This window comes from Columba livia, chromosome 21, assembly GCF_036013475.1.
Source record: "Columba livia isolate bColLiv1 breed racing homer chromosome 21, bColLiv1.pat.W.v2, whole genome shotgun sequence".
NCBI lineage: Eukaryota > Metazoa > Chordata > Aves > Columbiformes > Columbidae > Columba > Columba livia.
This window is the reverse complement of record NC_088622.1, coordinates 979,700-997,221: the sequence shown is the minus strand read 5'-3', so window position 1 is coordinate 997,221 and position 17,522 is coordinate 979,700. Positions and strand designations below refer to the sequence as shown.

The window sequence follows — 17,522 nt, the reverse complement described above, 5'->3', positions numbered from 1 at the left end:
CAGGCTATATTAGAGCAGTGAGGAAATAGGGGATGCAGCAGCCCTGAAATACAAGTACAGTAGTCCCAGGAGCATTTTTAGTATAAATAATCCTTTTTAGAATAATGCGCTGGCTTTGAATAGGGGCAGGTGGTGGGTGCAGCGCCCAGGGCTGGTTTGGGAAGGGTCAGGATGACACCCCTGTCCGGGATGTGCCTGCAGCACCCGCTGCTTGGCCACCACAGCCCCTGACCGCAAACGGAACCGTGTGGAATCGGCTTCAAAATAACCCTAGTGGATCTGTCAAGCTACGCCAGAAGAATACTGGGTGTGCCTGTGGGCTGAGCGGCTCTAAACTACTGCAGAGTTCCCTGGCGTCGCGTGGATTTCCATTGGAATCGTGAGATTCCTACGAATGCATCCGCTGTTGCTGGACGTGTATTCACAGCTCCACGGGCACGTCCTGCGACCCACGTGCAAAATGCTCAGGAAACCGCCTGTTGAACCGCGTTTGCGCACAAAGTGCCGGGGAAGGATACGTGTGGTGTTCCGTCCCACCGTCTTCTGTTGAACTTGCTGTCATTCCTGTCCCACGTTTTGCAGAAAAGGTTTAGGAGCGCTTTCTCGGCCTGAAGTGACTTGTAAATAGGCTTCAGTGGAAGAAAAGCACTAGGATTAAACATGCGCTTAGGTGCTGGTCAGGTACTTCTGTTCTGCTCACAGAGGAAAGCCTGCCTCCAAAGAGCACTCGCGTGATCAGAAGACAATGCCCCCGACTAGTCTTGCGGAGGAGCTCACAGTGCCGACGGCCTTCGAAACTGGGCTGGGAAACCTGTGGAGGAGAAACAGAGACAGATCTTTGCAGGGAATGGGATTTAAAAAACGAGTTGCGTTTCTTACTGTGTCATCACTTGCCCCCCTAAAATTCCATTTTTTCATAGTAGTTAAACTTTTCTGTAATCGTCAGAACACTGGGAGCTGGGGGGGTGTGCTTGGCCCAGGAAACGAGTTTGGTTTTGTTCCCATAATATCAGTAACTTGACTCCTTGGCCTAAAGGTGGGGAATAACTTGGTAGAACTCAGAGTCAGACTTAGCTAGATTTTCCTTATTTGCACGTTTGAAATCTGACAGGTTTAACATGAGTTGGAAGTTGCCCAAATGGGATGCGGGTTGAGAACTGAGATGCGGGTTTAGAACAGGACCAGCCCAGGGGATCTGGGTAGCAGCGGCGGTGCGGTGCTGTGTCCTCGTGTGTCCCCGTTCTGGTCACCCTGCGCTTTGCTGTCCTTGTGCACAGACAGTGCGTGTTCTTGCAGCTGCCAGTCGGTGCGGTTGTATAAAATCTCCAGAGGTAAAAGCTTCAGCGTGTTTGACAACCCTCGGTGTGTCCTCTCCGGGGAGCCGCTCGGGCGGCTCTCCTGTGCGTACAGGGCTTTTCGTGCTGATCTTCACTTGACTTTCAGGTCTGGAAAAAACACGATTCTTGGGCCAAAGTGAAGCTGGAGGCTGCTGTGCAAATGTGTCCTTGAGGTTTGTGAATAAAAACTGCATTGGTCGTACACAGCTCTAGGAGGACTCAGCTCGGTGACCGAGTGGGATTTATGTTCTGCCAAGAGGTTTTGGGCTGGAATGGTTTGATTTGGCTGAACCGACACAGACACTGTGCAGTGGGTAACTCAGGAGCCTGTGTAGCAACAGGACTGCGCATTCTGCTTCTGTAAATTAAAAAGTATGTGGGATAATGATAAAGACTTTCAAAGACTGAATCTTAACAATTCGGCTGGGCTAATTCATTAGAAATAATACAACAAGTTTTACAGATGTTTTGGCTTTACAATAGAAGGGGCAGGTGATAGAAAGTATCCTGAGCACAAGGCAGGCTTGCAATACAAATCTGGTAAATTTGTGCATATCTGATTTTTCCAATACCTATAGAGTGCTCAGGGCGTTGAGGAAAACACGGTTAGCAGAGCACTGCGCTACTGAGCGCGGCAGAACCGGGCCCAAGCGGTTTCCCTGTGTTTGCAGAGCTCGGAACTGCTGAGCTTGGCTGGAGTGATGTGGGCAGGGCTGGCGAACCCCAGGGCTATTGTGCCTGTGGATGTGTGTGCGTGTGTGTGCGTGCGTGTGTGTGTGTGTGTGCGTGCGTGTGTGTGTGTGTGTGTGTGTGCGTGTGTGTGTGTGTGTGTGCCCTGCACACAGAGCTCTGTGTGTGTGTGTGCCCTGCACTCAGAGCTCTGTGTGTGTGTGTGTGTGTGTGTGTGCCCTGCACTCTGAGCTCTGTGTGTGTGTGTGTGTGTGTGCCCTGCACACAGAGCTGTGTGTGTGTGTGTGTGTGTGTGCCCTGCACTCTGAGCTCTGTGTGTGTGTGTGTGTGTGTGCTCTGCACACAGAGCTCTGTGTGTGTGTGTGTGTGTGTGTGTGTGTGTGTGTGTGCCCTGCACGCAGAGCTGAGCTCTTGTCACCCACCTCACGCCTGGGCTGTTCATTCACCGCCGCGTTTCCCGTCCTGTCCGCTCTGCCCTCCCCTCCTGCACGGGATGTGTTTGTCTGGCTCCTGTTAGGAAATAGAAATTGTTATCGATTAATATTAATATTTAGCGTGTTGGTGAAAATGTCGTTTCCCACCGCTATTAATCTGCTATGTTAATAATGCCCGGACTCCTGTTCTGGACCCTGGGGAACCCACAGTGAGCAGAATGACAATGAGACGGTGACAACAGCCGAAAAGCTTTGGCTTGGCAGAGATGTGAATTCCAATTGCAAGGTCTCCTTTTGGAGCCTTACAAACGCTTTATTCTTGTTCTATGGTCTGACATCCAGGACCGAGGGAAATACCCAGCACCGTTTGTTAGCGGCTGCAGAACCAGTCTCGCTGCATTTATTTATTTATTCTGAATAGGTAACATTTCTCTTTGCGGAGAATTTATCGTGCAGTCATTTTTAAAGTTCCACTTTACTGCATTTCCAGCAAAGAAATTTCTGTAGAATTGGAGCGTTTCTGTGGTTTTATAGATGTCTTAAGGGGGAGATGTTTTGTAGCCAGGGCGAGCAGAGCGCTGAGGAGCAATGGGGATTTTCTGGACGAGTGGAGCATTCTCTTCAGGCTTTCGTCTCTCCTTTCCAGATTTTCTTTCTCTTGAATTATTTCCATAGATTCTTCACAAGCGTTTGTTGCGACTGTATGTGTAACACCCTGTACGTTTCTTGTGCCGCTTCATTGGAGCTATTATGTTGTAAATAGTTTAGAGACACAAATCCCAAAGGCTAATATTTTTCCAGTGGCTTTAATAATAACACAGTAGAGCTTTTATTTTTCTTATAACAACCTGCTTTATCTACTGCATCCAAATATGCATTGAATTAATTTTTTAACATAGCGCAGTCGTGGAAATGTCATCCTGAATTCAAATACAAAACAACATACTGGACACAGAGATCAGGTGAAGTGGAGCTATGGACAAGAACATTCGTGTGAGAGTTTGATTCCGAAAGGATCTTGTGTGGACAGTTTCTGATGCCGGGCTGGACCAGACCTTCCCTGGAAATGTAACACTGGCATTTAGTGGCGAGTGACTCGGACCCTTTCCCTGCTGGTTGTACTGCAGGAAAAGGCGCGTTAAGGAACACATCGAAACACTGTCTCGAGCTTTATTCTTCATTCTGCCAGCCCAAAGCCCTTAATAAAAGAAAACACTTCATTTTTTGCTTGAAACCAAAGGTAATTGAAATCCTTACTTCTTGTTCGTCTTACAACCAAGTTCTGAAGCAGCTGTTTTTTTAGAACATGTATTGAAACATACATCCCATTAACTCTTCTGCTCCGTACTCGTCGTTCTCACCTCTCATTCCTCATGTAAGGTGTTTCCTGTTTCTTTCTAATAAAAGGGTTGGAATCTGTTTTGCGAGGTACAATGGCAGTCAAGACGAAACAGACTGTACATGTGAAACTTGACGAATTATACAAATGAAAGGCGGAGAAGGAGTTACGTGTGCAAACGTTCAGTTTTGATCACATCCTTTCCACTGGTCCCGTGTCCCCTCCCTGTCTGTCCCCGAGCAGCCGCGGTTGGTGTGTCAGGACCCGCTGGTTCCATGTGCTGTGCAGCCCTTCTGTGCTGGACACGGGGTCGGGAGGAAGGAATTGCCTCAGTAACGTACTCCTTATTGTCCATGGATGGAGGAAGAGCTATTTTTGTATGGCCCTGAAGCATTTAGTGCCTCGATCCCATCCTTAAAGAAAGAGAAATAATTCTTCTCACTGCGGTTTTGGCACTAATTCGCATCCTTTCTGGCAGAAGGGAACCCAGATACTTTAGATGAGCTTCCAGAGATGGTCTTGCCCTGAATTTAGGTCTTTGGCTTACGAGTGGAAAGGCTTTGAAGTGTTCCTAACGCCAGCGGTTCGTTTCTTTGGTGCGAGGGCGGAGGGAGATGGATGTTGGTTTGCGGATGAGCTGGAGGCTCCTCCAGCCGAGCGGCTGGGATCCCGGCCTGGTAACCGCCCCAGCCAAGTGGGGAGCAGGGTTCTGCGTTCCTATTGTATTTCAGCTGTGGCCATCAGGTGGCAATCTGATCACTGAGATCATCCTCTGTTCCAAGTCTGTTTGGGTGGGTGCTGGTTGGTGCTTTCGGATGTCCTCTGTGATTTACACGTGTCCTGGGGGTTTTGCTCCTCTGTTCAGGACAGAGAGGCCGGGCAGTGGGGCTGCTGCACAATCTTGAATGCAGGAAGGAGCATATAGCATATAGGTACTTGTTACAACTCACCTGAACTAGATTATAGCTGGGCGGCACAATACTCAGGGGCAATGGGCCTGGGCAGCTGTTGGCAGTAGTTGAGCACACATTGTTTAATGGGAGAGTTTGCACTCCCGGCTCAGGCTGGAATGCTGAGGGTTCACTCCAGCTCTGCTGCTCTACAAATTGGTCATGAAAATGACTACTTTTGCTGATGAAACGTACTGAGCATACAGCAAAGAGACAGAGTCCTGTCACCCAGAGCTGACGGTGTCCCGTGTTCCGGAGGTGTGAAATATTCCACGACTTCTTCCCAACGTAGCGCTAGAGCTGGAATAGCTTTTGGTGTGGTTGTTTCCTTTTCTTCCCTGGGGAATGTTTTAAAGCCAAATCCACGCAGTGCAGGAGCCTGGATACGTTCCATGGAGTTGTAAAGGTGGTGGCAGGTCCTGGCCTGGTGGGGGTTTTTCTGATGATACCTTTAATATCATAATAGCCCAACAACAAGCAGCTCCAGACAGTGGCGTGGTTTTCATACCTGGATGCACTTCTAAGCTTATAGCGAGGAATGAGTTGCAAAGTTTGAATAATTAAGTAAAAACCTTTCAACAGCCAATTGATGCCTAAGGAAGGAGTCTGTCAGTGCGGCACCGCCTTGTTCGGGCTCACGTACAAAGTCACAATTCTGTGTATATTTCTGTTTTCTACTCTTTTGCTTGAATTGTCTCTTGGGCCTGAGATTCCAGGTTATCTGCTGAGGCAGAGTGTGAGTTCAGTGGGGGCTTGATGTTCTTCTCCTTGATGTTCTTCTTGATGTTTAGAAAATGAAAACACCTGTTTATTACACAGATTGGGAAACAAATACAAAACATACAAAACGACCCACCTGAAATCTAACACATTGTCTCTTTTACCACCATTTCCTTTAACATCAGGCTTTCTTTTTCTTTCAGTACAGCTGCTAAATAGATTATTCATGAGGCCTCTACCAACACTAAAGCATCACTCTCATTGTTGCAGGAACCTCATTGGTGTCACACAGATTTTAAGCCTATGCCCATATCTGATTATCTGTGGAAACGACCTTTCAATGGGTCTTTTTATTGAGCAATTTTGCTCGTGAGCTTTGAAGGACTAATTTTAGTTTCATGGCAATAACAATAAGGTCAAGTTGTATTTCTGTGCCGCTTTTCAGAGCAGCAGACGTTGTGGGTGTTGAAATCCCCGCGGTGAGGAGAGGGGCAGCGGGACAGCCGGCGTGTCACCGGGAACGGCCACAAAGCCGCCGGCTCCTTCCTGGGGAAGCTCAGGGACCTGGGCAGCGCTCCTGAACTACCACATGTTCTCAGCTTTTTGGTTTGTTAAGCAGTGGTGTTACACGTACAGCAATGCCGAGGGGGGCGCTGAGCGTGGTGAACGGTACCATGTGCACTGGGGACACTCGGGATTCTGCAGCGCCATGGTCGCAGGACTCTCAGCAACGCGGTAACCAGGCATTAAAGAGGCTCCACCGATTCTGAAGCAGCAACGTGAGTAGATGGACTTGTCACAGATGCTTCAGCTCTAGTCCACACTAAACCCCAGCGGCTGATTTCGCTCTGGCTATTAATAAATCCTACATGGAAGCTATTGATCTAAATATTTCATAGTGTGACAAACCCAGCGTGTGTACATATGTGTTTGGTGGTGCTGCTCCTATGGGTGCGTGTGGTGTCTCTTGTGTCAGAACTAATGGGACCTGAAGAGGTTCCGTTTGGTCGGCGTCTGGTGCCTGTTGCTGATCGCTGAGTTAGCCCTGAAGAGGCAGAAGGAAATATTGCCTGTGATTGGCGATGTCTCCTGAAATACGAGGTCGGTCAGATGCGTGTTTAACTTCAGAGCAAGTTGAAGTAACTGTTCCATAGCGAGGTGTCTTTATACTTGTATCATTTGAACATTTTCACAGGTTGTGCTCCAATAAACCTGGTTTTGCTTTTCAACTCAGTTGGAATTCCTGTTTCTTAAGTGCAAAAGAGGCTAATCATAGAGTAGAAAATAATTTGACTTGCTAATACTAGGAGAGAAAACATTTACAGCAACCACAAGTATTTTCAGGATTGGGGAGTATATCGTACTTATGAAAGCGTGTTTCTGGCGGCATGTTTGGGTAAGGAGGTTGCACTTTCTAGCAGAGGAAGCATTTGGAAGCTGGAGCAGGCGCTTCTCTGTATGGCTCAAAAGCCGGAGCAAAAAAAGTGTTGGCAAAGGAAGGCAAACCCTCCTCTTTGGTGCAGTCTGCCACCGACTTTCTTAGGCGTGAACTCAGGAAAATCTGTGTTAGGCATCAAAAAACATTAGAGGAGGAGATGTCCTTCACACAGAAGGTGTATTCTGAGGAGAGAGAAGAGATGTAGTGTGTATATATATATATATACGTTAAGCAGAGCCTTGCTTCTGCACTGTTCTTCCCGGACGGTTTCTCCTTGTCAGCAGGAGCCTGCTCTGTGCCGCAGAGCACACTGTGATTTTTGCTGGGTGCTGTTGCGATGACATCAGGTCGGTCATTAACATGCACGGTGGGAGTCCCTCCCGGTCTGCAGGCCCACAATGAGCCGGTTGTTGGGCTTGTTATCATAGTGGAAACTACTGTGCAATGAAAGCACAGTCATGCTGCCTCATGTTTAATTGAGAGATGGCAAATCTGTTCCCAAAATACTTCAGCTACTTGTATGGTATGACAAATGTGTTTTTCTTTTCCCCCTTCATCTGTTTCCCTCCCCCCTTTTTTCCTTTTTGGATGAAAAAAAGCTCCATTTCCATTACATATGAATGTTGTAGCTTAGCAATTGCCTCCTCTTGGAAAATCCCCAAACACGATTACCCTCTGAATCTGCAGTTTGCACTCGTAATCCTCCTATCTCTATGTATTTCAGGCTCCCTGGGACTTGATTTCTTTTCCTCCAGCATGCTCGGAGCTGGCTGCACAACTTGCTTCTCAAGCTTAGTGGTGTTGATGCTGGTGTTTGGCATCATCCGAGGGTGTTGGGTGGGAGCTGGTGACCCTGTGCCTCTGGAGATGGGCCACACCTGGAACAGCTGCATTCTGCGTCTCGGCTCCTCCGCCTTTGCAATCTCACTGTGACACTTCACCCAACTCCCTTACAACCACGGTTTTAATGCCAGCTGACCCCCCTGTATTTGGAAGCGATATCAACTCTGCCTCAGTTTGATATGAGACACGTCAATATCAGTTCATCACATTCAATTAAAACAGGGTGTTCTAATACGCTAACGAGCACTCCAGTTAATGTGGCAAAAGCTTTGAAGATATATAGTTAATTATTTTTTTGTTTCCTAGTAGATTTCAGGAAAGGTGTTTGAAATTGACTTTTGCTTAATCTTGAACCATTTGAGTGAAAACGCTCTTTTTCAGTTGGAGAGAAATTCCATTAATGGTTTTGTGGAAGTTGGAACTAGATATATATGTGTACGATTTTTCAGGTATAGGGAATAAGAGACGTAAGAGCCCAGTTCTGCTAAGTCTGTGTTTAAATGGTTTATGATGCCTGCAGTGCAGCGTCTGATAAAGATCGTGAAATCTGTAAAAAGCCCTGTTTAGCACTAAAAATCTGAAGAGGTAAATGCATCCCAGAGATGAAATCTATTGTGTTCGGTGGAGAATTTCTCTCTGGATTTCGCGCTCGCCTGGATGATCCTGGAGTCCCCTGCCTGGTTCTCACATCGATAGTTCACAAAAGTTGTTGAAACACCACAGATGGTTCAGTCAGGAGTCTGCAAGGGGCTGAAAACTCCCGTTTCAGTGGAAGATATTCTATCCCATGTAGCTCATTGGAGAGGTTAAGAGGTGACATCCTCAAAAACTGAAAAGGGAGAGATGTTGAATGCGGAAGGTAAAAAGGAGGCAGACGGCTGGCGGGGAGAGGGGACAAAGGGTTTAGAATTGCTGGGGGCTGCACACGGGGGACGAGCCCTTGACCCCCGGTGGCGGTGGCTGCTTGTTGGGCCTTAAAGTAGCGGGGTCAGCCTAAGAGAGAACCCACGTAGAGCCTTCTGTACTGAACTGATTCACAGGAGTCCTTAGTCCGAGTGGGGCAGGTCCAGCTCTTCCAGCTTTCCCTTTGGCTGCTGTAGCACCATTACAAAGCAGGTCCTGCGGAGCTCAGTGGAACAATGTGATGAGGTTGAGAGTGTAGTTTAAAGTGCTCACTCTTCAAGCATGTAGGACGTATTAGTCATAAAACAGTATCGCAAACTAGCGATGCTTTTGTTGCGCTGCCGAGGGACGTTGCTGGACAGTCACATCAGCCACAGCTCCTGTGGCGCATTGAGCCCAGGAAACCCAAGCACTCAGCAGACAGTCCCCGTCAAACTTCAGTCATATTTTACCTTAATTTCTCTTTTAATTCCCCTACAAAATACACTGAGCCAGCTAAAGCAGTAAATGGTCAGAGGGAGCTTTGGGCACCTCTGCTGTGTGCCGTTGCTGTGGGGTGAACACCCGCCGGTCGCCTCCGTGGCATCTCCAGCAGCTGAGCACCGTGCAGCCAGGATGAACGTTCTTACCCGCGTTCTGTGGCTGAGAATGACCTTTGTTCCGCCGCTGCTCCTGTCCGTAAAGCACGCGAACTTGGCTTTATGAAACTGTGTCCCAAGAAGAGATTAACTGATGTTCACGTGAGTATTTCAGTGTGTTTTGTTCTGCTGTTTCCCCTTTTAGGTGACAGCGAGATTGTAAATAATATGTACGAGACCGACCCTGATCTCCTTGCTGGCGAAAGTGCAGAGGAGGAAACAGAGGACAGTATTATGTCCCCCATTCCGGTCGGACCTCCGTCACCCTTTCCCACCAGCGAGGACTTCACTCCCAAGGAGGGCTCACCCTATGAAGCTCCCGTCTACATTCCTGATGACATTCCAATCCCACCAGATTTTGAACTCAGAGAATCTTCGATTCCAGGGGCAGGGCTAGGGATCTGGGCCAAAAAGAAGATTGAAGTTGGGGAAAGATTTGGACCCTATATGGCAGTACAGAGGAGCACATTAAAGGAAGCAAACTTTGGATGGGAGGTAAGCGTGTTGAATATGATAATCCCATTCATTTGTCTTCTGTGCAAACTGTTCGTGAAGCTCCATCGAGCCCCGACCGGCGTGGGGACAGAGGTGGTGACTTTGCTAATGCCGTGTTTCCCTGCCTTACTTTGCATCCCCGATTATGTGCAGGTTTTAAAAAACAGCAGAAATCCTTTTAAAGACGGCTTCTCGGGCTACAAATACTGCTCTAGCACCATTTTAGAAGGTTGGTTTTAAATGATGTTGGGTCACTTCTTAAAGTGCTTGTCATTTCCAAATTGTGTTCAGAACTTGTCGCAATGGAAGGAGTATGATTAGTCGCATCATGTTTTGTAGTTGGCTGTGTTACCTTTGACTTGCAGCCCATGTTCGCTGTGCAGGCGTTATTAACTGGTCATAGAAAAATCGCATGTACCCATTAACAGCCCAGGTGTTCTTGAGTTCTTGTTCTGCAGCGAAGATAAAGAAATGTGAAAGTCATTTTTCCCTAAGACCTAAACAAACCCCAGTGTTCAATAGGAAAAACGCCGCTATCCAAGGGCTCGCTGAGCTGTTCTGGGCTGTCGTGCAGTAGGAAGTGTCTGAAGAGCTCAAATCAGTTTGGTGGGACAAGCTCTTCCTTTCCTCTCCCTCCCAATGCAGGCGAAGGGAAGTTCAGCCAGAGGTTCGAGCCCCTCTCGCCCGCCCATGGCAGCTCATCTGCGTGCTGGCTTCTTCGTGGCGAATGGCATGGAATGCTGCTTGTTACTGTGTGAGCTTCCAAACGGGTGGGGTATTGGGGAAAAAAGATCTGTTACTATGCTGGTGATACTGGTCAATACTTGCCAGTCTGGGGGCGATGGGTACAAGGCAGCTCGAGGTCCCTGATGTGCTGGTGGCATCGAGGTCTCTCTGAAGCAAAGCATGCTTTTCCTCTGGGAATACCCAACACTGACTATTTACAATGTGGAAATGGCTCCTCTGGAAGGTGAATTCTCTTTTCTGAACCTCGCAGTTAGACGTGGCTTTGTTTTTACAGACTTTTATTTTATTTTAAAAAGCGCAATCCTCCTTGGCTGCTGCAACTCAGACCAAGCTTGGCTAATACCGATCTTGTTTTCTATGACCTCGGCAAAACTTTGTCCTTGTGTTTTATATTTGCGATAAAAGTTTGTATTTACATCCCTGTTTTTAAGATTGTTCCCTGCATGCATTCTGCACGGATATCAGCCGTACCTGTTAACTTCGGTCTGCGTTGACTTTGCGATCCTGTTGATTCTTGTAGCGCAGTTGAACAAACTTCCTTTCCGAGTGGAAGTTTCGTGGCCCCAGCGGCGCTGGTCTGGTCTCTGGGTCACCCCACACCCGATGGGAAGGACGATTTGTCCTCACACACCCCACACCGTCTCTTTGACCTTGTCCTTGCAGACGCCTCTCGGGGTTTTCCACCTCTCAGTGCGTTTAAACAGAGTGCACAAGTTGGGTTTTGGTCCCTCAGTCTCTTCACTTGGGAACAACATACCCGGGTACCTTCGGGTGGAAAAGCCTTCAATATGCTCCAGGCAGCTTTACGGGATGTCACTTGTGCTTGAGAATTGCAGCTTGGGACACGTTTCCATCTCTGCTAATAAAGTGGAGCAGGCAGACAATCGGCAGCAAGAGAAAAAAAGGAAAGGGGAGGAGTTTTTTGTCACCCTGTAATTTGTTGACGAGACTTTTGCCTCTGTGTTGGTTCTCAGAACAGCGGTGACTCTGACAGATGTACTTGTTGGCGTGTTCCGTGTGCGGTTTGACATTAGTTTTTGGCAATAGTTCTCTGGAACTTGTAGTTATGACTTCTTGAAAGCTGGTGTAAGACTTGTCATAACGCCTTATTGCTGGCTAATTGAGATATTACCGGTGTGCTTGGATCGCCTGGCCTATTAGTTACATGAGGATTTTTGCTTCAGGAGAGCCGTGTTCTTCACGCTTCTCTATCTTGTTTCTTCATGTCTGTTTCCTCCAACATGTACTTTGTGGAACACCACAGAGTTCCCCGGCGCTCCCGTGCCGGTCGTGTCTGTCCACCGCTGTCCCGTCAAGGACACCCCCCAGGCTAAAAGCCGCGTGGCTATTTACTGTGACACGACTGTGTTTCTGCCCTGCTCTCCTGATCCTGTGGCTTCCTCGCCTGCTGACACAGAACACGCCATTCAGAGTCCCACGAATAAATCACAGCGCGTTTACACTCGATTGCCTCTGGGACTTGAAAAAAACAGCCACGTAATGATTTTGATCACTTTGTTGAGTAAATAATGATATTTATCATAGCGCTGTTTAATTTGGTAACTGGGAGAAGAATGGGAATCACATCCTGGAGGGAAATTTAGCAAGTGAATTCTGGGGAATTGGGAAGCAATCAGATATGCTTTTAGCTCCGTTTGCTTTGCGGGGTAAATACCATTAATAAAATATAGTTATTAGTTCCTTTGTTTTAACTTATTTTAAGAGAGGTGATTTGCTGAAGCACAGGGGCTTCGCTTACGCTGCAGCATGAGGCAGGCTGCGTATTTACCTGTGAAAAATAAGTGCTCTCAGGTCATGCTTTAGGGTGGCGATAGAAGCTGTTTCGTGAAAGACAAATAACTGTGGGAAGAATAAGACGCAGCAGGAGCGTTCGTGGCCCCGCAGCCCTGCCCGTGGACAGCACCGGGTCCCGTCGGTTCTTGGGCTGTTCCCTACACCTGGGATTAAACACAGGCCAGGAGATGCGCTGTATTAAACACAGGCCAGGAGATGCACTGTATTAAACACGGGTCAGGAGACACACGGTGTATTGAACACAGGCCAGGAGATGCGCTGTATTGAACACACGCGGTGCTGGCGAACGCTTCTCAAAGGGAAGTGGGGAGGGGTGCGGGAAAACTGCTCGTTGTATCAAAGGCAAAGTCCCGTTCTCTGCAACTGCATCTGTCGGGGGATAATTTATTAATCTCAAGGCTGGATAAAAAAGAAAAATGCACCTTATGATGTCCGAGTGAAATGACCGACATTTGTACCATTTTTGTGGTGTTTCAACAAATGCTTCGAGTTGGGGTTAAAAGAGTAGGTCTTTTTTAGGCCCAAGAATGCCAGGATATCTTGCTCTATCTTGGGCACGTCTCTAAAACATGGGTATATAAGGAATAAAGGAAAAAAAGAAGAGACAGGGGAAGGGAATGACTAAGAATACCTCCTGATATTTCTCCTTTATTTCCATAAGGGGTAATAACTCATGAGCAATCCGGCAGAGGGCACTTTCTTTAAATAGAACATTCTGATTCACAAGCAGAAAAAGGAAATAAATATTTTCTTTTAGTTTTCGAGAGGCATCCATGAACACCCGCTTCTGAAACAGCATCTGATCATCCACACTAAAAAAAAAGGGGGGAAAAGAAAAAAAGGAGGAAAAACAGATCCCACAGATTGCTCAGTGGTGACCGGAGGGTTTGCAAACCAGCTCGTTCGGTGCCACAAGGCGAGTGGGGTGCAGGGCAGCGCATCCGCAGCCTGAACCTCCAGCCTTTGCTTTGTGTGTCCCCAGGAAAGTCCGGCTGGTGGGACGGGAACACAGCGGGGTTTGGGAAGGGAACAGTCAATGCGTTGGAGTTAAACAGAAACACACACGGCGCTTGAAAGGACGCGTCATTTTCTGTAGAATCATGGAATAGTTTGGGTTGAAGGACCTTCCCAGCTCCCCCAGTACAACCTGCCATGGAAGGGACATCTTCACCAGCGCAGGTTGCTCAGAGCCCGTCCAGCCGGGCCCGGGTTGTCTCCAGGGTGGTGTTTGTCCCAGGAAGGCGTGAAGCGCCGTCTGAGTCACATTTGGGACGCTGAGTGTGCGGGAGGAGCCCTGGTGTCCAGACAAGGTGGAGAGTTGGCTGGAAGGAGCATTTCCCCGCACAGGAGTGGCTTTGGAACGGTTACTAATCCTGAGCTTTGTTTCCGGAGTTGTGACTCAGACCAGCTGCTCTGCCAAGTGTCCTCGTGTAAAATACCCACCTGGACTCGTCTGTGCATCTGTCTTCATGTCCCGGTTCTTTCCCCTTTCTGAAAGCAAACGGAGAACAGGCCCAGGTGGGAGCTGGTTGGTGTCCTGGGGTTTGGGCTGTGACAGTCTGCTGGGACCGTTTAATGTGTTTGCACTGATCGAGATGTACACGTCCAAGTGGGATGTGTAAATAAAGGAGAGGCGTCTCTCACAACGCGGGTGATCTGTGTGTGCGTCGGGGAGCACAGGCTGCAGAGCGCTTCGTCAGAACTTGCCATCGCTTACTCTCTTTGCACAAAAATGCACAAAAGCTGCTTAAAAATAACAGCGCTTTGGGCTGCGGGGTGTTCGCAGCCAGCTGTCCCGCTCGTGCTCTGCAGCGAGGCGTCTTCCGGCTGCTCTGGGCAGCGTGCTGCTGGCGAGGTGAGCGTCCGTGTGTCCTGCCAGCGCTGCCGCAGCTCAGAGCCGCGTCTCTGAGAACCACCGTTGTGTTTAGTGCCTTTCAAACCCTTTCTGGTGCAGAAGCTGCAGCTCCAGCCCACCTGTGCCTGCGTTGTTGTGCCTGCGTTGTTGTGCCTGCGTTGTTGTGCCTGCGTTGTTGTGCCTGCGTTGTTGTGCCTGCGTTGTGCCTGCGTTGTTGTGCCTGCGTTGTGCCTGTGTTGTTGTGCCTGCGTTGTGCCTGCGTTGTTGTGCCTGCGTTGTGCCTGCGTTGTTGTGCCTGCGTTGTTGTGCCTGCGTTGTTGTGCCTGCGTTGTGCCTGCGTTGTTGTGCCTGTGTTGTTGTGCCTGCGTTGTGCCTGCGTTGTTGTGCCTGCGTTGTTGTGCCTGCGTTGTTGTGCCTGCGTTGTGCCAGGCCGGTTTGCTCCGCGCACACAAGTGGGTATTTTCTCCCTTTTGATCTGATTAGCGAGCAGTATGTTTCTTCACTTTCAGATAATGCCCGGGCTAGTCATTGCTTTAATTGTACATCTCATTGTGTCATCCCTGTTCAATCATGTTCAAAAATACCTACATTTCACCCTTGTCCCCCACCTCCCTTTTCCCATTTAGATCTCACTGAAGTCCATTCTACCTTATCAGCACAGTAATTTCATGAGCAGAGCTTGGATTTCTGCCGTTTAGGCCCCGGCCATTGTCTGTCGCAGCTGCAGTCAAGATAAACCCTCACCCAGAACAAAGTTGGAATGACCTTTTACAAGCAGAATCTGCCTTGTTTCCCTCCAGACTAATTTATCAGCCTTCATTTCAGCCCAGTCTCTCAGCAGAGGCCTGAAAGAACATTACAGAGAGCATGAATGAACAGGGGGATTAAGATGCTTGGCTAGTCCCTCTTTTTCATCAGACACCTTCTGGATTTACTGAGATGTAAGCTGTAAATGACCGTAAGTGGTGAACTGCCTTAAACTTGGAGGAAGGGAAGGGAAGGGGCGGGGGGAGTCGCCAAAGCCAAATGTTTGGAGAAGCAGAGAGCTCTGGGGAACGCGATAAACCTCGGTCCTAAGTCAGAAAGTGGAGGGTCTGAGCAGGACTCGAGTTGCCCCAGCTCTGCTGCCCGTTCCACAGGGCTCCGTGTTGGGATTTAAATCCCATTTATTGATTTAAAGCAAATTTTAAATACTGGGTTACGTATGTATATACTAGAAGTGTTTTTGCACAGCAGACTGGCAGAAATTTCATTGGAGCGTGACTATAACGCTGCAAGAGCTGAAAGTTTTTTGCAGTGAACATGCTAAGTGTCAAAGAGCCCGATATGAAAGAAAAGATGCACTTTTAGCTGACAACAGCCACCGTCCCAGAGACTTGCAGCGAGGAAGGGAATAAAGCTTGTGTAGTGAAGGAGGGGAGAGCCGTGAGCTGGGGCTCGGGTGGACGTCCTGTGTGTCCGACGCGGGCAGCGTCGTCAGCGTCAGGGGGACCGGGCCATCCTGCTCCGAGTGCTCTGAGACATCAGATGTATTTAGTGCTTACACCTTGTAGCTTTCTTCATCTTTTATGTAGTGAAAGAAAGGGTCATTTAACAACTTCCAAACGGTACTGTTAAGTCACAAGCTGCTCAGTGCAGGGGGGAAACTCTTGTCTGTAGAGCTGGACTCATTGTGTTGGATTACTTGAATTGAGTTGACTTGAAAGCTTCTGCACGGGAAGAATTAAAGGCGGCTCCAGTGAGTTGGCCTTTGATACTGGTTGTAGTGGTGAGTACTGGTGCTGTGCTATCGTGTGTGGATCTTGTACCGTCGGTGGAGGAACAGGGACGAAGCACCAAGGCTGGGAACCCGCCCTGATGCTGATGTGCTGAAATGGGGATGAAATTTCCGAGAGGATTCAGAGGCTGTTCTAGGAGGAAGAACAAGAAAACCTGGGTTTGCCGACTTTGGAGAGAAGGTGTAGAGTGGAGCTGGTGGAGCTGACAAAATCCCAGGAGCAGTGCATAGAGGGAGTTGGTGTCTGAGGAGCCATATCGTACTTGTAGCAGCAGGACTGACGTAGTGAGCAGCGACCCCGGCAGGGGCTGCCCGGGGGATGAGGAGGCTCAGCGAGGTGCTGCAGGGGCCGCCGGGCTCCCGTGCCCCCCAGCACCGCCAGGGCAGAGACAGCCCAAACGGGTCCTCCGGCCTCTGCTGCGGCAGGACGGGGCGTCAGGGCGAGAAGGAAAATCCCAGGGAGAAATTAAATGCTTGGTGGTGATAAATGACGTCAAGGGGGACATTTCTTGTGACCTCAGGAAGATGTTACGTCTTCATTCCCCGCACTCGTGCGAGTGCTGGACCAGTGTTGCTATTGCAAATCCCATTTCAACTCCTTGTTGTTTCGGTGGGGTTTGGATCCAAGCCAACATTCACAGTGTAAATTCTCATCTTGCCTGCAGTTTATTACAAGATTTTGTGGTAATCTGCTGGAAATTTCAGATTTAGAAATTTGAGCCAAAGCAACTGCTTCTCCTGCCTTTTTCTGTTTTCCAAAATTGCTTCATTTTCTAAAGGGCTTGTGTGTGTGTGATGTATATATCAGTAAATGCATGTGTAAATTTACGGCTTGCTCTAAACTGTAATTGGCAAGAGTAGGAATGTAGCAAATTCAGAATGTGAATGATAAAATACTGATACTGTATCCTTTAATTTATTACCTGCATTATCCACACTCCACGTTTTCCACTCGGTTCTCTCTCCTTCATGAGCTGTGTTTTCACTGGACTGGCATTTTCCTCCTCTGATGAATTAACTGTCAATTGAAGTTAGTGAGATAAATCAAAACAAATGGACACCCTGCTCCATATTGACTTTCTCACTGCCTGGTTCTGAAAAGCACTTTCTGAGCACCGTGCTGCTATTCCGCTCGCTTGGTTCTAAGCAAATGTACAAGAAAGGAGGAACTGGGTGAGGTAGGTGCTCAACAGCCATCAGTTACGTTTTCTCTATCTTGGTTTTATCTGGGATCTTGTCAACAGTGAGATCTGTGCCATTTGCCAGGAAAGAAGACACTTGGCGTTGTGTCAGGAAATGAGATGTTAAATGGCTCTCAGGAAGCACACGTTGATGTTTCGGCCTTTTAAAATGTGGTTTAATCTACACTGGAAAAGAGGTTTTGGAATAACTGCGACAGTTTAAGTGGAAAGGAGGACCCTGTGTTAGCAGCACGGGCGTTGTGCAGACACCAGAACAGAGACGGGTCTCTAGTCTGGATCCAGGGAGGTCTGTCCCCATTTGCTGTGGGAGTTTTCTGCAGATGTTACACGGTTGTTGGT

At 48.4% G+C, this 17,522-nt stretch overlaps 1 protein-coding gene across 3 annotated transcripts in view; it reads left to right on the top strand.

Annotated features, from left to right (window-relative positions):
* The window catches only part of PRDM16 (PR/SET domain 16), a 223,021-nt gene that overhangs the window by 79,379 nt on the left and 126,120 nt on the right, over positions 1-17,522 (top strand). For all 3 annotated transcript variants that reach the window (XM_065037840.1, XM_065037841.1, XM_065037838.1), the window contains exon 2: positions 9,438-9,787. In XM_065037840.1, coding sequence (XP_064893912.1) covers positions 9,438-9,787 — 350 coding nt within the window. The remainder of the gene's footprint in view (positions 1-9,437; positions 9,788-17,522) is intronic.